The following is a 27,179-nucleotide window of genomic DNA, read 5'->3' as shown; positions in this document are numbered from 1 at the left end:
GCAGGGGGAGGAGTGCATTGAGACCTTTTGAGCAGCCTGTACCAGCACACTTCTCATTCACATTAAATCATAGTTTGTTTTAAATCAGGGTTGGCTAACCTGTGGCCCTCAAGATGTTGCTGTTCCCTAACTCGCATCAGCCCAAGCCAGTATGGCTAGTAGTCCAGCTACATCTGGAGAGCCACAGGTTTAGCCACCCCTGTTGTAAACTCTAATTTAATGCAGGAGAAGCCAACATGGTACCCTCCAGATATTTTGGACTGCAACTCCCATAATTCCTGACCATCAGCTGTGCTGGCTGGGGCTGATGGAAGTTGCAGTCTACAACATCTGGAGGGCACCACTTTGGCTACCCCTCATTTATTATGGCATTCAAACTGGGCTATCATATTGTACATCTATATTCACAACAACTAATACTTTGAAATGGGAGAGAGATGGGAAGCTTTAGACACCAAGAAATTGCCTTCCCAAATTATGCTTTTTCAAAAGTGTCTATGGTGAGAAGAAATAATGTATGGCAATTTGGTGATAAAGCTTTAGGTCTGCTCGCATCATCTGTCAACAATATGATGGTTTTATTTTTGTCATCAAGTGTGTGCAGTGCTTTACAAAGCAACAATCAAAAAGACAGTTCCTGCACCTGAAGAGCCCACAAGCTAAAATTCAATATAGAGGAGACACATTGAGGAAGGGAGGAGATGGAAGCAAGAATGGCTGCAGTGGGGATGAAGAGAACATGTGTTTATTTAAATGTACTTAGGCTTAGTTTTAGCAGGGGGTGAAAGCTAAAAGTCTAATCGAAAGGATTCACAAAAGAGTGTGCTTTGCAGAGAAGTTTGAAGGAAGGGAGACAGGTGGTGTTATGTACATGCTATAGGCATAAGAAACACCTAACACCAAGAGGGAAAGCAGACTTGTTTAAAGAAGCAAGTGACATTTGGATGACTTAACATGATGGAAATAGAGAAGCAAAGGTGATGGACAGGCATATTTTGACATATGGAAGGGAGACAAGGCTATGGATGGCCTTTTTTGCTTCCCCCCCCCCGCAGTGCTTTTTACTATTAAAACATTTATCAGTCACTCTTCAGCCTTGGTTCTCAAAACAGGGTACAACATTGGACATAAAATACAGTAAATACCAGAAAGTGACAATCACAAATTGCTGCAGTAGTTAAAATTCCAATGGAAAAGAAAGCAGACAATATAAAATTCCTGGAAAAATATATTTTCAGTGAGTGTGAAAAAGAGTATAAGGACAATACCAGAGCCTCTCTGGGGAAGCAGCTTCATAAAACGGGTGCCACAGTTGAGAAGGCCATGTCTCCCATCACCACCCAATGAACTTCAGATGGCAGAGGAATATGGAGTAGGTTCACATGGGAGCAGGTAGTCCTTGAGGTATTATAAGAATGTCATCTACTTATGCTGTCAAATTCATTTTGCCATCTGCCTGAATGGCAAATAATAGTGACCCAACTCACAGGAGTCTGAGAATTACAGGATATATGTAATTTTATCATTGCTTGTATTTTACCCTTCACTATGTTGTTCGAGGACCTATTTGCTTGGAAAATAAGTAGTTTGTGTTGGATTCTGAAGATGGCAGGCATCTGGTGTAGGAATTTAAGGAGGTAATGAAAAAGGTGAGTTATTTTGGCAGTAGACTTCTGGAGAGAGTTGAGAGGGATGAAGTGGAATAAGGGAAAGCCAGAGAGTACCAGGTTGCACTACTCAAGCAAGGGAAGACCAGAGCACAAACCAGACTTTTTATCAAAGTGGAAAGAATTTTGAGGAATCAGTGTATTGAGTATGGGGAGCCTGTGGCCCTGCAGATATTTTTAGGCTCTAAATCCATGTGCCCCAATCAATATGGCCAATGCCAGGGTTGATGGGAATTGTAGTCCAGCAACATCTGGAAGGCCACAGGTTCCCCATCCCTGGTCTTTATTTTCACGGTGCTGTACAGGAGAAAGCAATTTGGTGTGGCGGTGAACTAAATATATGGAACAAGCAGTTTAAAATGTGCTTTTATGTGTTGTACCAGTCACAAGCATGTCTTTTGGAGTGGTGAAAGATGGACAAAGGGATCATTTCTGACATCATGTTGAACTTCTGAGGCATTTTGAAAGCAGCAGGCACCGCTTCCAAATGCCTCTGTGTTTTTTTTGTGGGGGAGACAGGATATCATCCCCAAGTTGGTGGGGGGTTGGTGGCAATCAGAAATGTCTACTAGTTTCTAAGGCGAGCTAAAAAGTGTAGACCAACAGAGGGAATAATTAAAGCCAAGACTTTATGCCGCAATGGTGGAGTTCTGGAATAAGTTGCATGTATATAGCATACTGAAGTGAGCTTATTTCTATTTCCATTAATTTTGTTTGATGTGAGTGTCAATAAAAGCTAGATCAAGGAAAACTGTCTTCTGCCTGCACCATGGTTGGTTTGATTCTATTCCCAGCATGCTATTAAGTAATCTAATGTAACCACAATAGGGTTAAAGTTCCCTGTCATCTATATGGCAGCTTTTACAAATATCTAAAAATGTGGTGTTTTAACTAGGGATGAGAAACTGCTCCAGTGCATCTAATGTATATTTAAGTAATTGTTGTTATAACATATATAGCACTCGAATGAAGCAATAGTAATTCCTAGGGACTGACAGCAAATGTGGAGTATAACATGAGAATGAATTTGGATCTTGTTTGCATAATATGCGCCATCTACACTGAAAATGTGAAAAGGGAGGGGCAACTGGCTAAAAGATCTCTTCTCCGTAATATATGCATAGGATGAGGTCACTTAGGCACTAAAGAGCTGACCATTTGCATTTGACAAGGATTTGACTTCTGTCACTGAAAATGGTACTTAGAATCAGAGTGGTGTGGCAGACTTTGGGAGGCTGGCATTCCATTTTTAATTTTGTGGCATGAGAGCTTGTGTAACAACTTATAAAGGGTAAGGGGGATTAATGCTTTGAAGTCTCTGTGGCATTGTTTGCTGCAGCAAGTCTGCATACAAAGAAAAAGTTCACAGTTAATTCAGTTAAATTCTTTAATCTAATCATTGTCTCATAATTTGCTATTTGTGGTGTTTCATCTATTAAATGAAAATTAAGCATTTATCAATTTTCCCTACGCCAGTGCTTGGGGGGAAATCTTGTTTGAGGCACATAGCATAGAATCTCTCCGTTACCCAGTTTTCTGATTAATAGTCCATTGTATGTACAAATTCATCTAAAAAGGAGCAGTGTCTTTCTGTTTCTCTGTGTGATTATTTTGCCCAGAAAAGCTTTCATTTTTTTTTAAGTAGCACAAAAGCTGTAATTGGCATGCTTTGTAAGGAAATGTCAATGTGCAAGAGAGTGGAGATCACTAAGAATTCTTTTACGCGTTCTTTCCCCTTTGCACCACCGCCTCCTCAGCAGGGTCACTGAGATCACTAGCTTTTCTTGAAATGGCCATTTTCACTGGCAGGTGCATTATACCCTGTATTTTCAGATTGTTTTTCCATTCTGAATGTTTGGCAGGTTGATTGCTCTGGCTGCATTGACGGAGAAAGGGCTGACAAATGCGGTTGGGCTGGCTGAAAAGACAGTGATTACTGTTTTCCTTTGTGGCTGATTGAGGCCCTTGAAAGGAAAGATTTTAACCTTCACCATTTGGTTCAGAAGTATGAGCATATATTGAAATCATTCATGCCATTTATCCTAGTTCTGTAAACTTGTCAGAACGTAAAAATCGCTCAATTTCATATAATGTAAGATTGGCATACGTCATTATCATTTTGATTAAGTTGGAGTTTGTATTATTGTGTGCATTATATAGTGTCATTTAAAGCATTTGTTCCTTCAGGTACGGATATATTTTTATTGCCTAAACTATGGAGTTAGAAAGATTTTTTTCCCCTCCCAGATCTTGCTTCAGCCTATCACTATGTGTGTGGTTTGGCAGCTGGTAGGCCCTACAAGCTGTATTTTTGTTTGCAGGGTAAAGGCTTGTCTGTAGACCTCCTGGAGAGCTAGTAATTGCACAGGCTTGCCATTGGAGAAAAAACATGATTGGAAGCAGTCAGGCAGAAAAATGCTGTGCCATCCCATTGCCACCTCAGAGCAGGGAAAGACAATCCCAGCAGTACCATCTGGTTGCTGCTGTCTAGTCAGCTGGCCTGGCTGCTGGGACCATAGCTTGGCAGCTGGTTCCCATCTCTTGACCACTCTTAGGGTTCCCCCCCCGTAGGTGCCTTGGAACATGGGTCAGAGGGATGGCTGCAACAAACACATCCTTGTTGAATCCTATCTCATTACTTGTGATGAGGTGTGCTTCAGGCTCCTGCTGCCATTCTCTTGTAGACAGATGATATAGCTGTTTAACCAATAGTAAAAAAAAGTCTTTTGGAAAACTTACCCTAAGAAGCAGAAAAAGAAAAGGCAAGATATGTGCAAGATAACAATAATAATCGTTAAAAGTTGTGTTTTAGGTTGTCTTAATTCAGACGTAAAAATCTAGAAATGCAAAATGCTGTAGACCTTCTCAGTATTTCAGAATATCAGCACCATGTTATTTGTTGCAATTAAGAAACACCACATTTTGCTTTTAAAATTCTCATTGGCAAACATGATAAGGATAATGAGGCTTGCATTTAGAATGACAGAAAAGAAAATGTAATCTCTCCGCTATTATCTTTAGGAAAATTTGTGTCTCCGATTAGCATCTTGAAAACTAATGTAAGCCATCTGTCCTGTATAAAAAACCATTAGACACTGATGGTTCCATATCACAAGGAAGCAGCAACTCTGTGGGCTATTTAAGACACTTTATTTCTTTATTCAGCAGCATTAAAATGTCAGCATGTTACATAAAACTGTGTGCTTGCATATCCTATGTCAAATGACAAATGCTGGGTAGAGGTTAGGAATTCAAAATTGAAATCTCTGAATATCTTGGAGGTTTTACTCTAGATTATACAGGCGTATGTTTGGGGAATATGTTGTGAAAATTGTGATATGTCCGGCTTATGATTGTGTTCTTTAAAAATTGCAATTCCTGGCAAACTATTGCATTCTAGCAAGAGAGCTGCTTTAGGTAGAATGTATAATACATGCACAAATCTGTTCTGTCCTGTCTTAAACTCTTGAAGTTGTTTAATACGTTTTGCCTGAATTGTCATTGCACCATGGTCAGAATGCTGACAGCCTTGCTCTTTTCAGATGAAGAAGATGAAGATGATGCAGTGGTACAAAAGCCACCAGTTGAGCCTGAAGAAGAGAAAACCTTGAAAAAAGAGGAAGAGGAGGAAGGTACAAATATATCATACAAATTTAAACTCTTGCTTGATTTTGGGACTCTTTAACATGTACAGAATTATAAAGAACTTTTCAATAACAAAAAGTATTAAATAAAATGTGTAAGGGTTTGTAAACTTATGTAACTAATCACTGTTTAAAATTGAAACCTGCATTCCTAAAATCACTTTGTTTAAAATGAATTATTTGTAGTCTGCAAATTAAAAAATAAAACTTCAAATCTGTTCTCTCCCAGTTGCCCCTCATGAGCTGACAGAAGAAGAAAAGCAACAAATTTTGCATTCTGAAGAATTTTTGAGCTTCTTCGACCAATCAACAAGGATTGTAGAAAGAGCTCTTTCTGAGCAAATTAACATTTTCTTTGACTACAGTGGGCGAGATCTGGAAGACAAAGAAGGGTAATATGAGAGTCTCACAAATGTGGTGTTGTATTTGTTTTAATCTTACTGAAAGTGATCCCACGTTTACCCTCTTTAATTGTTCTTGCAGAGAAATTCAAGCAGGTGCTAAACTGTCCTTAAACAGGCAGTTTTTTGATGAGCGCTGGTCAAAGCATCGTGTTGTTAGTTGCTTGGACTGGTCATCTCAGGTAATGATAACACTTTGTTTAAAACCTTTCCACTGGAAGCCCTTTAGTAGACATTCTTCACATTTACCTGCAACTGCAATGAAATTGTATTTATTGAATGCACAGTATCTAATTCAGTATGCAAAAAGGAAGGAAAGAAGAATATGCAGACAGCATCACAAAGGAGTGCTACTCTAGAAGAGTGTGAATTGCAAAATTGAGCATCCTGCATGTATCAAAAAAGGAAACAAATCTTGCGTGTTTGTTGGTACAGAATTGTTTGTTAAATTTTGAAATCGCTATTCTAAGGTGTAGCTGTCTAATATCTCTGAAAATAAAGTTGACTGTAGTAGCTTAAATTTAATTTATCCGAGTATTTTAAGTTGTCTGATTTTACTTCCGTAAGTAACAATCTTATCTTTCATTCTCAATTTCTTTTTTAATCCAGTATCCAGAGTTGCTGGTGGCCTCCTACAACAACAATGAAGATGCCCCTCATGAACCTGATGGGGTGGCCCTTGTGTGGAACATGAAATACAAAAAAACAACTCCAGAGTATGTCTTTCATTGTCAGGTATGATGCGAGTTCCTGTCTTGCCAGCTAAGAATTTTATAGTGATGAATGTGGGCAAGGTCCTTCTTCTGCTTGTCAACATGATGATTTCATTGGATAGGCATGAACTTTACTGTTTGTGTTTGCAAACACATGTTGATATCTGAAGAATCCGTTAGTCTTTTTAAAAGGTTCATCTATAGTAAGCAGCCTAACACCATTTATTTAAGCATATTGTAGCCCTAGATTTATTACTGCAATTATATAAAACAAATTTTGTGTGTGTGTTAAGTACAGGATTTTCTAGGAATTATGATCTTAAAATGTACAACTAGACCTTAGACCTCTGAATAAAAATGTACATAGCCTGAGGATTTAAAGCAAGATAAGTTGAAACACATGTTTTCATTTAATAGATTCAGTTATACAATGTGCTGGTGGGAAGTTAGAAATGTACACGTCTAGCTTGTACATATATAATTTGATATTGTAACATATAGTTTTAAAGGTTTCAGTGACCATTCAGTTAATGTGTGTTTGCCCAAACTGGTTCAATCCTAAATGTCACTTGGGAAACAAAATTTCTAGTAGATACTAAATTGAAACAATATTTACTTTCTTTTTTGTTCTTCTAGTCAGCTGTGATGTCTGCTACATTTGCAAAATTTCATCCAAATTTGGTGGTCGGTGGCACATATTCAGGACAAATTGTGCTATGGGATAACCGCAGCAATAAGCGAACCCCAGTTCAGAGAACTCCCCTTTCAGCTGCTGCTCACACGGTAGGGAGTGGAATATCATCCACAAAAATTGCTTCTTTATTAACAAATAACCCATTAATGTAGGATAGTGTTTCCTTAGGATGAGTAGTGATCATCTGCTACTGTGTTTGGAATGCTGCAAGAAGTGGCATTCATTTTGTGCAGCATTCTATGTTAAAAATATTTTATGGCAGGCTATTATATTAGAAACCTTTTTGTTTAAGCCAGGTGTTCACAAATTCATTTTTATTCTTCAAATATTCAGATTGTAATTCAGCTATTTCTCCCCCAGAGATAATTTACCACTTAAAATTGCTCTAGAAGTATTTCCTCTTATTCACGTGTGCTCCCTCCAGCATCCAAGCATTCTACATTTATCAGTAGTGAACAGCACATCATATCTATAACTCTCCATCTGTACCCACATCTGTATTCAGAGGTGTATGTGTTCTATCAAACCCTAGAATGAATTGAAGTTGCTAATTATGTTTTCAACACAGCCTGTCTGACCAAGAAGCTCCCTTAGCTTTGGACCATTGATAAAGTATCTCATGCTTTTAAAGGACTTTAAACACCGCCCTCCATTCCCCCTCACTATGTTTTGGCCCATTTTAAGCAATGCTCAATCGCTTTTTTATCACAGATTTCCTTTCCCACCCCATCCCCACCCCCAGTGTGTGGCATAGTTCAGGAATGAACTCTTAGCAGCACCTATACCAGCACTGCCTTTTGTGTTTTCGGCAAAATTTGTAAATTTTGCTGCAGGCGGGCTAGGCACCTTGCATCTAGACCTCAAACTCCTGTTGGGGAATCACTGTAGAATATAGTGAGTTAAGTGCCTAAATAATCTTGCCTCTCTGTTCAGCTTAATGGTAATTTTAAAAACTAAATTTTACATATGCATTATCTGTAAATTATTCTGAGAAACATTGTTCATCTATGTTACACACTTCTGCTTTAGCATCCTGTATACTGTGTGAATGTGGTGGGGACACAGAATGCCCATAACCTCATCAGCATCTCAACTGATGGAAAAATCTGTTCGTGGAGTCTGGATATGCTTTCACAGCCACAGGTAAAATACAAATGCTAATTCTTTGTGACCTGTGTGTAGTCACACACATAATTTCAGCATCTGTGCAGACATAATTTTGGAACTTTTTAGAGTATATTAGTATTTTGGTGGACCTCTTCCCCACTCAGTGGGTACACTCAAGGGTGTGTGTGGCCCATCTTGCCCCTCAGTTCCTTCTTGAACGCCCCATGGCAACATCACAAAGGGTCTTTCTCCAGCTGCAATTATCTCAGTCTTACTAGGTGAACAAAACACTTTCTTTCTTTTTACTTCTTTATTTTGCAGTTGAATTTGTATTTTGTGTTTTAATTTGGTTTGTTTTTTTCTCACATGCCTCATGGTGCTGCTCTTGCCTTCGATGAGTCAAATGCTTGACTATTCAGTTGCAATTAATAATTTTGTGGTAGACTTGGCAATTTTTTTAATCAATGTTATCTCTGGTAGATATAGTCTACTGCATTGTAGAACTTCTGATATCCAAATACCATATGCCCAGTAAAGTTTTTCTGAATTCTGAGAGCCATTGAGGTGTAATGGATAGTGTTGGACTTGGAGCAGGGACACCTGGGTTCAAATGCTTGTTCAGTCATGAAGCTCACTCAGTGGCTTTGGGCAAGTTGCTAGGTCTCTGTCCGATCTATCTTGCAGGGTAGTTATGAAGATCAAAACCATGTATGCTGCCCTGAAGTACTTGAAAAAGTGGGATACAAATGTGTAGTTTAGATAGCCATATGGAAAGGGCACAATTTATATAATTCAGGTGAGAAGTATATATCTTATGTTCTCCAGGACATTCTGAGAAAGCAGTCAAGTTGTTTATATATAGTTCATGCATTTTTACTGTATCAAATACTTTAAACTGCAGAGTAAGAATGCAGCAAGAGTAAAAAGTGTTGTGTCGGAAACTAGTATCAGAAATTTTACTTGATCCTTGGCAAAAAAAATTCTTGGCAAACTGAAAAGTTGTGTATGTGACATTTTTTCTCCCCAGGATAGCATGGAGCTAGTTCACAAGCAATCCAAAGCAGTGGCTGTCACTTGTATGTCTTTCCCTGTTGGTGATGTCAATAACTTTGTTGTTGGAAGTGAGGAAGGCTCTGTGTACACAGCATGTCGCCATGGCAGGTGAATAGAAACTGGGATCCCATTTTTAAAGCAGGAAGACCTTTGTTCTGTAAGATTACACAGGTTTGAGGTAGCTCCTCCCTCTGTTTGGTGGTGGTTTTTTGGACAACTAAGTCTTTAAGAGAAAATGTGTGAACTATTAAGAGTAGTCTTTCAAGTTCAAAAAACCTCTTATTGGTATCAATATTTCTCTTATTCTGAATAAGAATGGCTTTTGAATTTTGAAATGGAAGATGAAGTTTAACCATCGTTGTCATCATTTAAATCATGGCAGAATATCACAGACCCTCACTTCTGTAGATAATTGTACAATAGCATCACACACCAATCTTAAATTGGGTAGCATGTCTCCTGCTGTTCAATCCGTTTTGAAATTGTCTGGCTGTATCTTATCAATTGCTTTCTTAAATGAAATTGAGGCGCAAGTCTCAGCTCAGACACACACCAGCCCTTGCTTTACAGCACTTTGGGTTAAAACTAACCAAAATTGGTGATTCTTCCATTTAATCAATACTGATACTATTGGGGATACATTGTCTCCTAGTTTCAGAGTGAAAATTGACTCAGGCACAAGTGCATATTTTTGGAAGTTTCATGCACAATGTCTTCTTGTGGTCTAAATATTTACTTTGTGTGAGAGAATTAATCAGATGGTGTAGCACTTCTTAAGCACCATTTTTTATCTTGCGATTGCATATCTCTCCAAGGTTTTTATGTAATACATGATTTTAAAATGTTCAGGTGTATAGCTTTGGACAGACCTTCTCTATATGTAATTCTGCAGAGGTATATTATTTTTGAATGAGCAAACATCTATTGAATGAGCACACATTTATTAAGTCCCTATCCCTATTATAAAAAACATGTATCTAGAATTCTGTATGAATATTTTTCTTTCAAAGAAAATTCATTCCAGTGTGTGTGTCTTTCAAAACAGCAAAGCTGGAATCAGTGAGATGTTTGAAGGTCACCAAGGGCCGATCACAGGTATCCATTGCCATGCAGCTGTTGGACCTGTAGACTTTTCCCATCTCTTTGTCACGTCTTCTTTTGACTGGACTGTAAAGCTTTGGACAACTAAGGTATTGGAATATGAGCTGTCTAATTGCATCTATCTATCGAGGAAGCAGTGTAAACTATAGTGAAACTCTTGGCTTCCCTAGAAAACTATCTTGTGTAAATAGTAATGTGGAACTACATTTTTTTCTGTTGGTAACCTTGATAGGAGCATTCACTTTTAGATTACATATAGACAAAAATTGTTCTGCCCATTTTTTCAAGTTTTTCATATTGGGCTGAGGTAATTCATATGAACATGGATCTCCCCACTATCTCCTACAACCACCAGCTAAGGTTCTCCATAGTTCTGCTTCATTTTGGTATGTCATTTTTCTCATAATCAAATACTGTGATTAAATTCTTAAAACTTTTATTTGGTTCTTGCCATATATGAAAATGTGCTGAACAAGGAAATACTAAATTATGTTATGGAGGTTTCAGAAGCAAACAATTCATAGTCTGTTTTTTATCAGTAAGTTCTATTTAAAAACATTTGAGAATTATATTTTTGATGCTGATAGGTGTTTGCTAGCTTCGAAGTGTTGAAAGTCATCTATTGGGCTCTCTTCTTTATAGCAAAGGTTGCAGAAGTATACTGAGTTTGTTTTTGTTTTACCCTGACCACAAGGATTTCTGGGTGGTAAAAGATGCTTTTCTCTTAGAATGGAGCATAATGTAGGAAAGAAATATTACCCAACCTTTGTGTTGCTTTGTTCAGAATTAAGCACAGGGCTACAGTAGTTCCTAGCAATGTGGATGAGACATGCTTATATTCTTTGTCTTGTATCCCTTCTAAGTTTTTGTTTTCAGAATAATGAAATTTATCAATATGTTTTTTCCCTTTCAGAACAACAAGCCTTTGTACTCATTTGAAGACAACTCAGACTATGTTTATGATGTGATGTGGTCACCCACCCACCCTGCCCTCTTTGCATGTGTGGACGGAATGGGAAGGCTTGACCTATGGAATCTCAACAATGATACTGAGGTAAGATAGGATTGTGTTGGATATTCCAAAGCTGAAAATGTGTTTAGCTGCCCTTAAAATGAACTTGTGATCTTTTAGTAAATCCAGCACATCTTTTCGTTCATTCATTTTTTTGTCTTCCCAATTTACCCCAAATAACAGTATATGCAGAGCCCTTTCCCTTTGCACCACACTTGGAGTACAACTGGCCTATCTTCTTATTGTGAGATCAGACGTCATTCTAAATGACAAGAAATGGAATGCGCAAAAATGGATGTGCCATCTCTTTTGTCCATACTTACCCTGGTGTCAGCTAAGAACAGCTTCTTACATTTTTTGTACTCCTGGTTATCTGTCTCCTGAGTAAAGACAGGTTCTTTGTGCACAGCACATATTGCCACCATAAGACAGCTAAACTTCTTACTACTGCTTCATGAATCTACATGTGGATTTGCTGGTACTCTTACAACAACAGAATAAAGTAGCATCAGCACTGTGTTAGGCACTGCACAAAGCCCAGATATGATGCTACCACTGAGTGCTTTTAAGTACTATGGTTAGAAGTACTTTTGTGCAGGGAACCCACCACACTTGTGATGAATAATGTGCTTGTGTGAGTGAGGATAGCCTGTAATAAAGTAATTTTTGCCAATATAGTTCACATTTATCTAAAGAAGGAACACAGTAAGTTGGAGCTGTCAACTTTGAAGGCTTAGAGCTCTAATTCCTATCATTACCAACATCCCTCTTGTATTGGGTCTTGTGTGGGTGCATTGCAGAAATTTCAAATCTTTTTAAAGGTAGAATATATTCCTTCATATTTTGTGTTGGCAGAAGGGACTGCTGGCAGACGTTAATGTCCATATTACCATCTAAATATTTGTGATAAAAATTAGTAAAGTTCTGAAGATGTAAGTCCTGATGAAGCTGTAGCGTGGTATGTTTTTAAAACCGGTGTAGGTGCCGACAGCAAGCATTACTGTGGAAGGTAATCCTGCCCTTAACCGTGTAAGATGGACAAATTCAGGACGTGAGATCGCAGTTGGAGATTCAGAAGGACAAATAGTAATTTATGATGTGGGAGAGGTAGGTAACTTTTTCTTTCAGGTGCTAACAAAGTGAGAACGGAGTCTACATTATTTTATGTCAGTCAAATAGTAAAATGCCCCTTTTTGGATGAAGTGTTCTTAATTCTTTCTCTTTAGATGGCTTTGTGTATTTGTTTAAGTTTGTGCATACAAAGATATAGATTTAGAATTCTAATAACACAAAGAAATGTTATTAAACTGGATACAATTTTTATGTGGTAAGCAGCTAGTTTTGCTGTGCATTGGAGCCCTTTGGTTTGCTCTCTCCTCTCCCCCAGTGGTCTTCTGCCAAGCCCTCTTGCTAGGAGTGCTGCTCATCCATCCTTCCCTATTAGGGTAGGGAGCTGATGGATGAGCTAGATGGCAATAATCAGAAGGCCAGATCTATGCTAATCCCTGTTAGAAGGGATTCCAATGTAGCAGTAGCCAAAGCCACCATCCAGTGTTCCTTTTCAGAGACTAAAAATAGGTGTTCATATTCCTCTCATTTTGAACTCAAATCTTGAATGAAAGGCAGCTATACCTGCTACAAGTAGTTTTTTTTCAATTGTATGACAAAAGATTTTATAAATTCTTCCCCTCTTTTTTTCTTATGTTTAGCATTTGTTGCTGTGATAAAATTCTTTTGGTTTGAGGTTCCCCATGCCTCCCACCCCCAGTACTCTTAATCTGATATTTACGATCCAAGGATTTCAGACCAATATTTTAGCATGTTAGCTAGGTTTGGCTTCAAAGGTCTGGGCAAGCTGCTGGTGTTATAAATCAGGATTACCTTATGTCCAGTTTCATTGCACATAGTAGTGCATTGGCTTGGATCCAAGGGTGCCCTTCCACTAGTGCGGGTATGGGCAACCTCTGGCTAATGGGCCTTATTAGGCACTCCAGCCTTCCCCATTTGGCCCACAAGGCCATTTAGGCAATGCTATGTCCCCCTTCCCTATGCCTGACATCATATATAATGGCAAGTATAGAGCAGGTAAAGACTTGGCTCAGCCAAAAGAGACTTACAGGCACCGCTGATCAACTGATTAGCAACTCCTGCAAAGCCCTGTGTAAAGAGCTTCACAAGATCCCTCCCCTTGAATATTAGGCAGGCACCATCTCTGCTATCTTTTTGGCGCCTTTTGAAGACTTTCCTCTTTCAACAAGGCTTTCAAGTTGAGACCTATCCCAGTCTGCATCTGTTAGAATTGCTTGTTAATATGTTTTTTAAAATAATGTTTTTAACCCTTTTTTAAAGATGTTTTTAAAGCTTTTTTTAAAAAAATGTTTTTAACGTTTTGTTTTAATGTATTTTAAGGTCTGTTTTTATGATGCTTTAAAGAATTTTTAGCGCTTCTGTTTGCTGCCCTGGGCTCCTGCTGGGAGGAAGGCTGGAATATAAATCCAATAATAAATAAATAAAATCTGAAGATCGATTGTTGGGTCTTGCAAAGCTCTCTGCAAGACCCAATTATAAGCAGATAGTTGGGTCTTGTGGAGTGCTTCGAAAAGCACTTTTATGGGCTGTGCATTTGCCCACAGTTTAATTTTAAATCGTGTGGGCAAAAAAGAGCCACCTAATGCTTTTGTGATGTCAGGTGACTGACTGGTGAGTGGCCTCACCCACCTGTCAAATATGGTCCATAGAATGTGAAGGCAATAAGGATCAGGCCCACTGGCTAGATCAGTTCCCCATCCCTGCAGTAGAAGAAAACCTTCTGCTCCTACAAATGCTCTTTCTGACCTAAAAGAAGAGTGTTGCATGAGAAATGTGACACCAAATCCAGATATATTCTTTCATTTGTACAAATTATTCATACCATTTTCAGCCCACAACAGTCTGTATTTTCCTGGTTCACCATTCAGGCGCTGCACTGTGAGTAGTCTAGCTTTTAAACAAATGTATCTTCTCCTGCTCAGTTATTTGGATTCAAGCAGATGAGTAATGTTCATTAATGTGTTCACTAATGTTCCCATATAACTGTTTCTTCACAGCAAATTGCTGTTCCCCGAAATGATGAATGGACACGTTTTGGTCGAACGCTAGCAGAAATTAATGCAAACAGAGCTGATGCAGAAGAGGAAGCAGCAACCCGAATTCCTTCCTAAGTTTCAAATGGGTTCTGACAGTGAATTTGAGAATGGGTTAGAGAGGGCTTCAGAGTAGTAGCATGTGTTACTTTGCAACAGATCTTGAAGATTAAAATGTGGAGCATACTGTGGAGTTGACAAATGTATAAAGATCAGTGAAATAGATCTTTCAAAGTTGCTTTTTAATAGCTGTATCACACGCTTAATCTGATCAATGTAACTTATTTACCCTGATTTGGCAAGGAATATTTAATAGATATTTAAAGTTACTTAGGTTGTCCAACTTTCAATGGCATTTAACTATTTCAGACCAATTTAAGTTATATAAGCTTCTAACCAAGAACTTTCCCCAGTCAAACTAACTGACAGGCTATGCTGTGAACTTCAATCTCTGGGAAAAGAAGTGTTATGGTTATAGTACTCTTAACCGCTTAGATTTATGCATGCATCTGTTCACAGTAACCTTTATCCTAGGCCCCAGGCTATGGTGGTAGGTCATATATATGAATAAAATCTGTAAAACATTTTTTTTTAGGAACAGAAAACTTTCTAAAACACCTGCTTAGTACTTTGGATTATTTTTGTTAAATTTGTGCGGTAGAGTTATTCTTTATAAATAAAACATTACATGACCTGTTTTCTCACGACAATCTGTGTAAAGACTTGTTTTTCAAGAGATGACATTGCCAATAGTTTATTGGGGGGGCTAAACTCACTTTTTTAAAAAAATGCAGTTTGTATGTTGTGTCTATAATAACATTTTGAAGTGTGGTGTTGACTTCTGGATATGGGATTCCTCCTGAAATTGTTGAATTTACTTGATATTGCTCATGTAACAGTTCTTTCAGCTAAAGTGAAAAGAATGTGTAAATGAGGCATTCCTCTCTTTGAAAGTCTGTGACATTGGTGCAACTTTTAACTTTTTTAAAAAAATTTTTTTTACTTTGAGACACAGCATTTCCTTTACATTTGTATGGAAGACTTGTAGCAAAATGTCTGATCTTATTCAGGTTGTTGGTATAGAGCACTACATCTTCTGATTTTCCAGCCGCTTTTGATTATGTGTAAAAGTAATAAGTTCAGGCTTTACAAATTTATGTGCCATATCTTGGTACAACTAAAACATTTCTTGGACTACATAATAGGTGTAATTCCATCAATTAACTCTTAAAAGATTTTCCATTTTCTAAGGTAGAGTTGCTTACAAATCAATGTAACTTTCCACATGAAGATGGCCTTATTTCATACATCTCAGTTTTTGCTTGTATGTAATACTTTCTACATTTTTAATTTAACTGTTTCTGATAAATCTTCCTACAGGCCTGAACAAACTGTTTTAAGTTTTGTTTAAGGTGGGGTTTGCCAACCTGGTGGGCGTCATGGCACCTGCAATGTCCTTACTTAGTGCCCTCAGGAAGGACCCTGAGCTTTTTTTTTTTTTTTAAGTATCTAGCCCTCCTAGAAAGAAAGATATGGAGCAAAACATGCAGGTACCTTTCTGCAATTTCTGTGAAATTAGTCAAACTGTCTGCTCCTGCCTGTCAATGTTATTAGCCAATAAATACAGCCAGAGCTGTGATTGATAAGTGAATTGTTTGAACACCAGGCAACATGTATTCATGGGGTTTTCTGCTCCCCTTTAGTGCACTTTTCCTGCTTCTCTTTTTTTTCCCCTAGTCCTTGGACTTTCCATAGTTTGCCCTTCCTTTTTCCCTAACAACCAGGATGAATCTTTCCTGTGCCAGGTTTCCTGCCTAGGTAGTGCCTAGAAATTAATTTTTTTAAATGCTTCTACACAATAAGTGTAGGTGGATTTTAAAGAAACACCTCCCCAGATGGCAAATCCAAAATGTGAAAAACTTTGCAAAGAGGTTTCGGCATATCTCCTGCACAACAGGAGCTGATGTCCAGGCACTCAATCACGATTCCCTGTATAGTTAAGTTACATTGCAATGGTATACATGTCTACTTCAGAAATAAGTCTCTTTGTGTTTAATGGGGATTACTCCCAGGTAAGTGGGTATAGGTAATGGCAGCCTAGGTTTTGATTTAGGGTTGTCATTGGTGAAAAATAGGGTCCTTATGCCTTTAACAGCAGTATCTCCAAAACTGGGACCAACAGGAGATAGCTGACTTTCCCTAGTAAACATGAGGGGGCAGCAATGACTGTATTCTGATTTTGTGTTATGCCACGTTGTCCATGGCAGTCACTTTGTAAATGGTGCTCTCAGTACTCTCAAAATTTGAAATGGGTCCCTGGTCCAAAAAGGTTGTTGACCCCTGATTTAGAGCATTTTTAGGTGTTTTCTAAATTGACTCCCACAAATTGAAAAAAAAAAAAGTGGTTTATACTGATGAGTATTATCCAGGAAATCCTGTATGAAATTATGTTTACCAGTTAAAAGACTTTTCTCACATCTGATATATTATTATTTGGCTGGCCAGTATTAATGTGTATGTTATCAAATTGCCTATGTCAAAGTTAACAACGTGTTTGGCACTTTGTGTTTATATTATTTTAAATATATACAGGCATATTTGTGCGCTCCAGTACATTCTGATTTGTAATACTTCTGTTTCCTGCATTTTTTCTTATTTCTGATCAATGAACGTATCTGTTCAACTTTATATTTCTCTTTTCCAAAATAAATCTGGTATCTTTAACAGGGTGCAACAGGGAAGAAGAGTGTAAAACTAGACAGACACATCTTAGATGTCCTCTTCCAGTTTTGGTATTTTCATGCCATTTTAATAGTTATGCTTTCTGGGCACAAGCCAGATGATAGTTTCTGTTTTAGACATTCCAGTTTCAGCCTTTTTTATTTTTAAGTATACCTTTGTCACTCTTGGATTTGACTATTAATGGCTCTTTAGTTTCTTAACTTGTCTTTTCCATGTACTGCCATTGCTCTACGGTCCTTACAGTTTTGCTTTGCTAGATAGCTTATAGATTTCTCCTACCTCTTTTTTTTAATACTTCCTTTTGCTTTTCAGTGCTTCCTTTTGCTTCCCTTCACTATAGTTTTGGCTCTGAAGATATACTTTCAGATCTATTTTAGAAGCATTTGTGAGCATTTTCACATACATCTTAATCAATCTCTGTTGGTTTATTAGTGCATAGAAATTGCAGCTGAATCTTTTCCCCCCTACCTATTGCCTTGTTTTACATATTGCCACCTACATGGAGAATATATGAACACCTTCTAATGCTTATTTATGCATTTGTTTTTATTTCACTGAGTTCAGACTTTCTATACTAGCTGCTCCTTTCTTTCAAAGTAAGGATTCATCTCAACCTTTTGTTCTGTGCAGAACACCTGGCTTTTTACCAAATTGTTTTTTTCCATAGGAAGTGGCCATCACTGTGGGAAATAGTTCCACCTATCGTGCGAAGGCAAGAATGTTTTTGAAGTCAAGACTAGGGACGTCATGCCCCTCCCACTCTCCAGTTCATTCTTGCCTTCGTACGAACAAGATTGGAATTTCACGTAGCATTTAGCTAAGTCTCGTATTTGTTTGTCTTTTTCTCTTCAAAACCTTTTTTCTGTTTTTTGTGTCTAGCCTACTGAGGATCCCCTCAGAGACCGCGGCTGCGGCTCTCTTCCCCCTTTCCTCAGGGCTATTTAATTTCTTTTATTCCCTTGATTGGGGTGCTCCCTCTGAGACCGCGGCTGCGGCTCTCTTTATTTTTGCAGTTTCAAGCCCCCTCCCCCCCCCCGTAGCCAGGGGGCTCCCTCAGTGACCGCGGCTGCGGTTCTCTGTTTGATCGCTTGTGAGGGAAGGGGAATCCCCCTCCCTCCCCCCCCTGATCGTTGCCGCGGCTGCGGCTAATCCGATCTCAGCGGGAGCTTGCAGCTGCGGCTCCCGCCGTTACTCCTTTACCGCAGATCGCCCTCGCTACGTGGCTTAAATCCCACTGCGAAGGGCTTTACAGACCGCGACGGCGGCTCTCTCTGCGGCGGCTGCCGTTTTTTCCTCTACCTGCTCTTCCAGAGTTTTTCCAACCGCTACTGCGGCTTTCGGCGAGTCCGTGCTGGCCAGCCCTTCCCCCAGTTCGCTTGCGACGGCCGCCATTGCTCCTTCTCCCTCAGCCCCCTTTTGATCGTTTTTTCCCGCCTGTTTTTTTCCGGGCGCCATTTTTTGAAATTCAAAATTCCCGCCTTTTTTGTTACCATCTATTTAGCTTCGGATACCTCCCCTACAGGCTATCTATCTGTATGTTTGTGTATATGTGCTGCTGACAAACTTACACAAGGCTGATTTACACACATTTTTACTGTGGCTGTAATCATAGTGGCTGAATTGTATTATTAAGGCTGGAGCTCCAATCCTAGTGGGCTGGATTGTATTATCAAGGCTGGAGCTTTAATCCTAGTGGCTGGATTACATTATCAAGGCTGGAGTTTTAATCCTAGTGGCTGGATTACATTATCAAGGCTGGAGCTTTAATCCTAGTGGCTGGATTACATTATCAAGGCTGGAGCTTTAATATCAGTGGCTGACTTGTATTAAATCTGATTTACATTACATATCCTGCCCCCTATGGGGCCATGAACAAGCCAAAAACCCAGCCTACAGCACTAATCTGAGTGTGCCAACTCTAAAACAGCCTATATTATATTAACGTTGATACCTCTGTGCATTCTGCCCCCTCTGTGGCAGTGCATTCGCCATCTGCCAGTGTATCCTACCCCCTCCGTGGTAGTACGCTGTGCCAGTTCGGGTCTTTACATCCTGCCCCCTCCGTGGCAGTGTACTGCACCCAGGTTCATATAAGATGGCAGAACAGCCAGGCATGTCACCATCAACACACATGGTGCCAGATCAGCCAGACATGCCACAATCAGCCAAGCCACAACATACTAACACGTCTAAGACCAGACATGCCAAAGCACTGGCTAAGACAAAACATCTTTCCAGCCATAGTAAACCAAAGCGCCCTCGTTATGTCTCTGTGCCAACAACCACCACAGCACAGACACACATAAGTGATATTTTCCATTCTCCTGCTACTGCCTCTGACGAGGAAGAGTTTGTTGGCTTTCCCCCTCACGGTTCGCCTAACGAACCTACCTCTGGCTTACCGCCTCAGACATCTGTTCCAATAGCCCACCAGGCACATACATCTAACACATCTGGTCTGCAGCTGTCTCCTGATTTCCTCTCCCAACTCCAAGCCATGCTGGCTTATTTCACACAAATGCAGTCACTACCACAGGTTCCTGCCATACCCCCACTCAACATGGACCAACGCGCGTTCCATGCTGCTCATCCTTCCTGCTCGCCAGATCCCTTCGATGTAGCCAGAGGCAGATGTACGGACGAAGCCTCGTATGCGGAGGAGTTAACTTTCACTGACCATGTTGAAGGAGACGACTGGAGCGACTATTCAGATCATGAGGAGGATACATCGTATCGCTTGTTCAATACCTCAGATTACCAACCGCTCGCACGTAGGGTACTTCATACCCATGGTCTCCAGACTGCGCCCTCAACTTCGTCCGCTCCGACTCTCAAAGGGGCCAAGGTCCTCAAATCCCCTGCACCTACTCAACACTACATCCCGCTGCCGGACCCAATTGCCAAATTAGCTTCCGAAGAATGGGCCCACCCGCTCAAAGCTCGACGCTTCAAGAACATGGCTGACAGACTTTACGCCCTAGCCCCAGACTTCGCCACCAAGTTAGATGTCCCTGGCATAGATGAACCGATCGCTCGCCTCGTTTCACGATCTATCTTGCCCAGGGAAGGGGAATCCCACCTAAAAGATACTACTGAACGTCGAATAGACTTCGCCCTCCGCAAGAACCACGAGGCCACTGCCCTAGCCATGCGTGCCTCCGCCTCAGCCTCCATCTTCTCCAGAGCATCTATGATGTGGCTGGATGACCTTCTAGAGGATGATAACCCTGATCCTGTCGCCTTCAAAAGAGCACTATTGAAGTTACGTAAGACAGCAGCCTTTGTGGCCGATGCCACTTTGGATGCCACCCAATTAGGGGCACGAGCCATGACGACTCAAATAGTCGCTCATCGCACCCTCTGGCTTCGCCACTGGCAAGCTGATTCAGCGGCCAGATTGAACCTGTCCAAGGCTCCTTACTCCGGATCTCTACTCTTCGGTGAGGAAGCTCTAAAGGCAGTTCTGGTTGATCCAAAAGACGCCCACAAACCGGTTCTAGCCACAGTCAAGAACATCGACCACAGGCCCTTCAGGCGATTTCCCTCCTTTCGTTCTAACCAGCCCTTTCGAGGAACGCGACCAGGAGGACGAGGCCGCGATTTCAGACCCTATGATTCCAACGCATTCAGGGGCTCCTGGAATCGACGCCCCCAGGGCAGAGGTCAGTTTCAAGGGCGCAGGGGCAACTCATCGTCCTCATATAGGGGAGGTCCTCGCCTACACAAGTAGTAGTAACGCCATCCCCATAGGTGGCAGATTACTTAATTTTGGAGATCGATGGCTGCGCCTTACTACGGTCCCCTGGATCAGGGACCTCTTCACTTATGGCTATACCATAGAGTTCTGGGCAACCCCATCAGACAGATTCCACCCGTCTCCTTGCCCAAGGGCACCAGCCAGGCACAACATCATGCAGACAGCTATACATCACCTCTTGCACATAGCGGCAATAGAGCCAGTTCCCACAACTGAGAGATCGGAAGGGGTGTACTCCCTCCTATTTGCTGTGCCAAAACGAGATTTATCTTGGAGGGCAGTATTGGATCTCAAGTTTGTCAACCGTTTTGTAACATACCGCAGGTTCAAAATGGAATCTCTCCATTCCATTACCGAGAGTCTGCATGAAGGAGACTTTCTGGCTTCTATCGACCTTAAGGAAGTGTATCTCCATGTACCCATTTGCATAGCCCACAGAAAGTTTCTTCGGTTTGCCTTTGGCCACCAACATTTTCAATACAGAGCGATGCCATTTGGCCTCTCCTCTGCTCCAAGAGTATTTTCCAAGGTGCTACTCATCCTAGTGGCTTACCTTCGGACCCAAGGGGTTCATATCTACCCATATTTGGATGATCTGCTTATACGGGCCAAATCTGAAGAGCTGGCTCATCATCATTTAATGATCACCCTCAATGTTTTGCAGACCTACGGCTGGCTTGTCAACTTCGACAAAAGCCATCTCCAACCAACCCAACGCCTACTACATCTTGGGGCAATGTTGGACACCCTGCAGGCAATGGTCTTCCTGTCTCCAGATCGCATCACTGCCATCACAAGCATCGCAAGGTCCCTGATGCAACAAACATCCGCAGACGTCATGCTTCTCGCCAGAGCGCTCGGGATGTTTATCTCCACAATCCACATTGTGCCCTGGGCTCGAGCTCACACTCGGCCCCTTCAGTGGACTCTGTTGCCTTTTCAAAAAGATTGCCAGCTCCAACCATCGCAAAGTTCATTTGAGCCCCGCTCTGCGCCTCTCCTTCCGCTGGTGGACCAAGGTTCAACACCTCTCCAAGGGTACGTCGTTCAGAGAACCCCGCAGAACCGTCGTGACCACAGGCGCCAGCCTCATAGGTTGGGGAGCCCACTGCAACTCCCAGTACGTTCAGGGGGTTTGGCCCAACGCAGAGCGATCTCGAAGCATCAACTGGCTGGAACTAAAGGCTGTCCACTTGGCTCTATGTCATTTTCAGTCTCTGTTCCCTTTGCATCATGTGCTCATTCGAACAGACAACACGTGTGTAAAATCACATTTGAACAGACAGGGGGGCACCAGGTCTCGTCCTCTGCAGGACTTAGCCTCCCTCATCTTTGTCTGGGCAGAACAACATCTACAATCCCTGAAAGCAGAGCACCTCAGAGGGATTTTGAATGTGACAGCAGACTGGCTCAGCAGACAACAGGTCTTCCCGGGAGAATGGAAACTTCATCCAGCCATTTTCCATCGTCTCCAGTATCGGTTCGGCGCCCTCTCAGTCGACCTGTTTGCTTCCAGTCACAATTGCCAGCTTCCAAGGTACTTTGCCCGATACCTGGACTCAACAGCAGAAGCAGTGGATGCTCTGACAACACCGTGGCCAGACGGTCTATTGTACGCCTTTCCTCCCATACCATTGTTAGCCAAAACCTTGAGGAAGGCGCGAACCGAAAGGGCACAGCTGGTTCTGATAGCACCATTTTGGCCACGCCGACTGTGGTTCTCAGATCTTCTGGCAATGTCAATGATGGATCCTTGGACACTTCCAGTCAGGCCAGACCTCCTATCCCAGGGTCCAGTACTGCACCAGGACCCTACTTGGCTCAATCTAACAGCGTGGCGTTTGAACGGAGACACTTGAGGTCAGCTGGACTGTCTGACGCTGTGATTGATATTATTTTGGCCTCGAGAAGACCATCAACCACTCGAATTTATCAACATACCTGGGTGTTTTTCTCCAAGTGGTGTCAGTCCCACCACCACGATCCATCCCAGGCCAATGTGCACCAGGTACTCCAATTTCTCCATAGTGGCTTTATGATGGGACTTCGACCCAACACTCTACGTAGACATGCGTCTACTCTGTCATCCATTCTCTCAGTGTCCTCTCCTGGAGATATTTCCTCACATCCGTTCATCAAACGTTTTTTGAGGGGAGTCGCCCTACGCTCTCCGGCTGTTGTCCATCGGTTCCCCTCATGGAGTTTGCCGAAAGTTCTGCAGGCTTTGCAACGCCCTCCGTTTGAACCCATCAGGACTGTGCCCCTACGCATACTGTCCTTCAAGGTCCTGTTTCTGATTGCAATCACATCTGCCAGACGCGTTTCGGAGTTGGGCGCATTGTCTTCTGCTAGACACCTCTGCGTCTTCCATAAGGACTCTGTTGTGCTGAAGACTGACCCTTCCTTTCGTCCCAAGGTCGATTCAGTTTTTCATTGCAACCAGGACATTGTGTTGCCTTCCTTTTGCCCGAATCCTACCCATCCTCTTGAAAAGGCTTGGCATTCGTTAGATGTCCGGAGGGCTCTCAAGACCTACCTGTCTAGGACCCAAGAGATTCGACGAACGGAGTCTCTGTTTGTATCCTTTCATCCAAGGTCTATGGGGCATAAAGTATCCAATCCTACTTTATCCCGTTGGTTAAGGGCATGCATTACTTTAGCATACGAGTCCCTGAAGCTGTCAGTTCCAGCTAGTATAACGGCTCATTCTACCAGATCAGCTGCCACCTCGGCTGCTTTTGCCACTAATGCTCCTGTTGCCGATATTTGTAGGGCCGCAGTCTGGTCTTCCCCACACTCGTTTATAAGGCATTATAAAATTGATCGTTATGCCTCTGCTGATGCTTCTTTTGGCAGACGAGTGTTGCAACAGGTTCTTAATGAGGATTAACATGTGGGTGGTCCCTCCCTATATGGGTTGCTTTGGTACATCCCACAGTGATGGCCCACTTCCTATGGAAAATGTACCATTGGTCTCACCTGAAAGGTGATTTTCATAGGAAGGGGCCATCACGACCCTCCCAGTTGGAGGATGACTAGTGATTTTATCAATGGGTTACATGTTATTGTTTCCATATTATATTTAAATGTAAGAGTGAAGTCAAGACTTTTAGTTGTTATGTTATGTAGTTATGTTAGAGTCATGTTGTTATGCATGTGACTATTATGTTATTTTCCTGGCAGGCCTGTTGGCCTTGTTCTTGTATTTTTAGATATCTCTTTTAGACTCGCTACGAATGAACTGGAGAGTGGGAGGGGCATGACGTCCCTAGTCTTGACTTCAAAAACATTCTTGCCTTCGCACGATAGGTGGAACTATTTCCCACAGTGATGGCCCCTTCCTATGAAAATCACCTTTCAGGTGAGACCAATGGTACATTCTTACCACATAGCTGGTACTTCTGGCTGCAGATAACCTTGTAAAAATGGGTACGCCACTTAAATTTAGTTAAGCAGTATGCGCCCTTCCATAATTGTTTTGAACTTACTGCCATAGAGCACACACTGATTTTACCAAGTTTGCACTATCCCTTACCAGCACAATATTTACATGTTTTTGCATTTGTCACCTCATGGTCCTATGCAGAATATAGCAAGATTACCCAGAAGGATAATTTCATCTGTCTATTCCTTCATAATGGGTAAATAACAGAAAATGAAATTAGTTACTTTTGTTTTAAATAAATTTTATTGTCACATGATTTAATAAAACACTTTCAAAACATCCTGTACATTTCATACTATTAAGAATGCAATACCGGTTTCTATAAATGCAGTTGCATTTCAATGCCATAATGTTTCTGTACAAAGATGTACAATATGTACAGTAACATGGAGTGCAAGCTGTGCAAAGCCAAGCCCTGGTTACTTATTCTATGCATAGAACTTAAAGCTTGAATCAGTCTCCTGTGTGCAAATGATTAGTTGTGTTTTGTATAGAAAGGAGTGATTCGATGTCAGTTCTCCATTCAGCTAGAGGATCATGCAGCTGACAGGAGGAGCAGAGTAGTATTTGCAGCTCTCTGTCCATTGCATCATTTTGTCTGACTTGAGAGGTCAACTCAGGATTCAGCTGCTGCTTTTGGGTGGGCTGAAGCCACATCTGCTGATCGAAACTTTGGAAGAGAGAGGCCAAATTTGTTCTCTATCCCAGCAAAAGTAGCTGTAGCAAGTCGATACCCGCCTATGTGGTCAGGATTAACAGGAGGAAGGCCTGAGATTCGAGACTTGGGTGTCGGTTCTGAGCCAGACGGTTTGCTAGTGAAAGGCAAACAGAAAATTAGAGTTTAGATATCAGCATAGCACTATCCCTTAAGGCAGGGATGGGGAACCTCTGGCCCTATAGGCCAGGGGGTCCAATTTGGTCCCCGAGGCCATTTCCTCATAACCTCCCTGTGGTGGTTCATTCCTTCTGGTTGCTGCTTCACCAGCACAGTCTCTGCATAAAACATCCTGGTAAAGCAGATTTTCCATGGGTCAGCTTTGATAGGTGGGTGGGACTGACTGCATTTCAGTCATTTGACAGGTGGGTGACCTCACCCACCTGTCAAAAGTTAGCTCATGGACTTGGGAGAGATAAGATCTGGGGCAAAAAGGTTCCCCACTCCTGCTTTAAGCATTACACAAATTATATTCACCCATCCATCCATCTGCTTATCAGCTTCAACAGTACTGGTTACCTGTTTGGTTGGAACTGGAAGTGAACCCAGACCAGGTGATCAGAACTGTCCCAGCCAATGACTCATTAGGGGAATGCATATGCAAATCTGATCTAGCTAGAACCATGTCAGGTATTGTACACAGAGCTTTTTCTTGATGAAACATCCTTCTGCATGGTGCCTTACATCAATCAAGGCCTGGATGTTTAATAACCAACATTATAGTGTATATCTAGAGTTCAATATACAGTATGTACCTTGGTCACCATCCAACACAGTGTGAAGGACACTTGAATTAAGTTTACTAAAGTCAGTGGTCTTAAGGTTCAACTTTGATTGCGGCGCTTGATTTTAAAATTCAGATAAATATAACAATCCTAAGCCCCCAAGGAGGGCAAATGAAGAACCACTGAATGCTGCAGGCACCTCTCTATACTGGTGGAAATCTAGCAGATGCAACAGTAGAAACCTCTGCCACTAGCACGGTAGACCTGAAAATGGTGTGTCAGGAGAAGCCTTGAATCTGCCAGCTTCAAAGCTCCTTTGTTAGCCTTTCTGTGGGTCTATCAGGGTAACAAATTATGCCAACCCTGAAGCTGATGTAGGTAATTTCCTCTTGCGCTAGTGTCAATGGGAGATAAAATAAGGCCAAATATGTAAAATAAAAAACAAACCCATCAACAACCCTTCTGCAACTAACAAGGCTTAGGAACTTGTGGTGGTTCTGCCATGGAATCTACACCCACCCACCTGGATTCAATAGTAAATTCTCAAAATTAAATCCCTGCTTACATGTCATTATCTAGTACAGGAGCCACCAACCCATTGCCTACAGGCACTACAGCATCCGTGAAGGCCTTTAGACTAACCCAGAATCTTGGCTTGCTTTTTTTTTTTTTAAGTGCAAGTCTCTAGCCCTCCTAGAAATAAAGTTATGGAGCAAAATGTGCAGGTACCCTTCTGCGATTTCTGTGAAATGAGCCAAACTGTCTGCTCCTGCCCATCAGGCAATGAAGACAGAGACATGATTGTGCAGAATCTGCCATGATATGCAGTCCGTGCATGTGTGATGTGATTGATCGCCTTCATTGGACTATCTTGCCCGGTGCCACTGCCCTCTACTGTGTGCATGCTTACCATGGCTGAACTATCTTCCGTTGCACCTACAGAATTAATTACAGGACCACAGCTAATCAGCGATGTGCAGCCACTAGTCACTTCGCAGCCACCAACAACTCGAGCCGTGCCTACAGCCAAGTCATCTAAGCATAGGCCTTCCAAGCACACCCCTTCCAAATGTACCAAGAAGTCACATCTTTCTGCTAACAGACGGCCTCAATATATCAGTCCTCAGTTTTCATGGGGTGCTTCTGCTGACTGCCAACAGAGCCTGGAAGCCACTTTCCATTCACCTGCTGAGTCTTCGGAGGAAGAATTTGAAGGTTTCCCAGAACAGCCTCCTATAGTGCCCCCTAGCTGGAAAGTTCTCCTTTCACAACTCCCGATCC

General features: G+C 41.5%; 2 protein-coding genes across 4 annotated transcripts in view; one reads left to right on the top strand and one right to left on the bottom strand.

Moving 5' to 3' along the window:
• The window catches only part of DYNC1I2 (dynein cytoplasmic 1 intermediate chain 2), a 44,514-nt gene extending 29,290 nt beyond the window's left edge, over positions 1-15,224 (top strand). For all 3 annotated transcript variants that reach the window (XM_061608501.1, XM_061608499.1, XM_061608500.1), the window contains 11 exons: positions 5,210-5,299; positions 5,541-5,703; positions 5,795-5,894; positions 6,322-6,447; positions 7,062-7,208; positions 8,149-8,262; positions 9,254-9,387; positions 10,325-10,469; positions 11,294-11,434; positions 12,374-12,499; positions 14,479-15,224. In XM_061608501.1, coding sequence (XP_061464485.1) covers positions 5,210-5,299; positions 5,541-5,703; positions 5,795-5,894; positions 6,322-6,447; positions 7,062-7,208; positions 8,149-8,262; positions 9,254-9,387; positions 10,325-10,469; positions 11,294-11,434; positions 12,374-12,499; positions 14,479-14,592 — 1,400 coding nt within the window. In that variant the 3' untranslated portion in view covers positions 14,593-15,224. The remainder of the gene's footprint in view (positions 1-5,209; positions 5,300-5,540; positions 5,704-5,794; positions 5,895-6,321; positions 6,448-7,061; positions 7,209-8,148; positions 8,263-9,253; positions 9,388-10,324; positions 10,470-11,293; positions 11,435-12,373; positions 12,500-14,478) is intronic.
• A 9,458-nt stretch (positions 15,225-24,682) lies between these two features.
• Positions 24,683-27,179, bottom strand: part of SLC25A12 (solute carrier family 25 member 12) — an 89,280-nt gene continuing 86,783 nt past the window's right edge. The window contains exon 18 of the mRNA XM_061608498.1: positions 24,683-25,270. Within this exon, the coding sequence (XP_061464482.1) occupies positions 25,075-25,270 (196 nt within the window). The 3' untranslated portion in view covers positions 24,683-25,074. The remainder of the gene's footprint in view (positions 25,271-27,179) is intronic.

This window comes from Rhineura floridana, chromosome 2, assembly GCF_030035675.1.
Source record: "Rhineura floridana isolate rRhiFlo1 chromosome 2, rRhiFlo1.hap2, whole genome shotgun sequence".
In the NCBI taxonomy this organism is placed as follows: Eukaryota; Metazoa; Chordata; class Lepidosauria; order Squamata; family Rhineuridae; genus Rhineura; species Rhineura floridana.
Note: the sequence above shows the minus strand (reverse complement) of the source record. Positions and strands in the feature narration are given on the sequence as shown.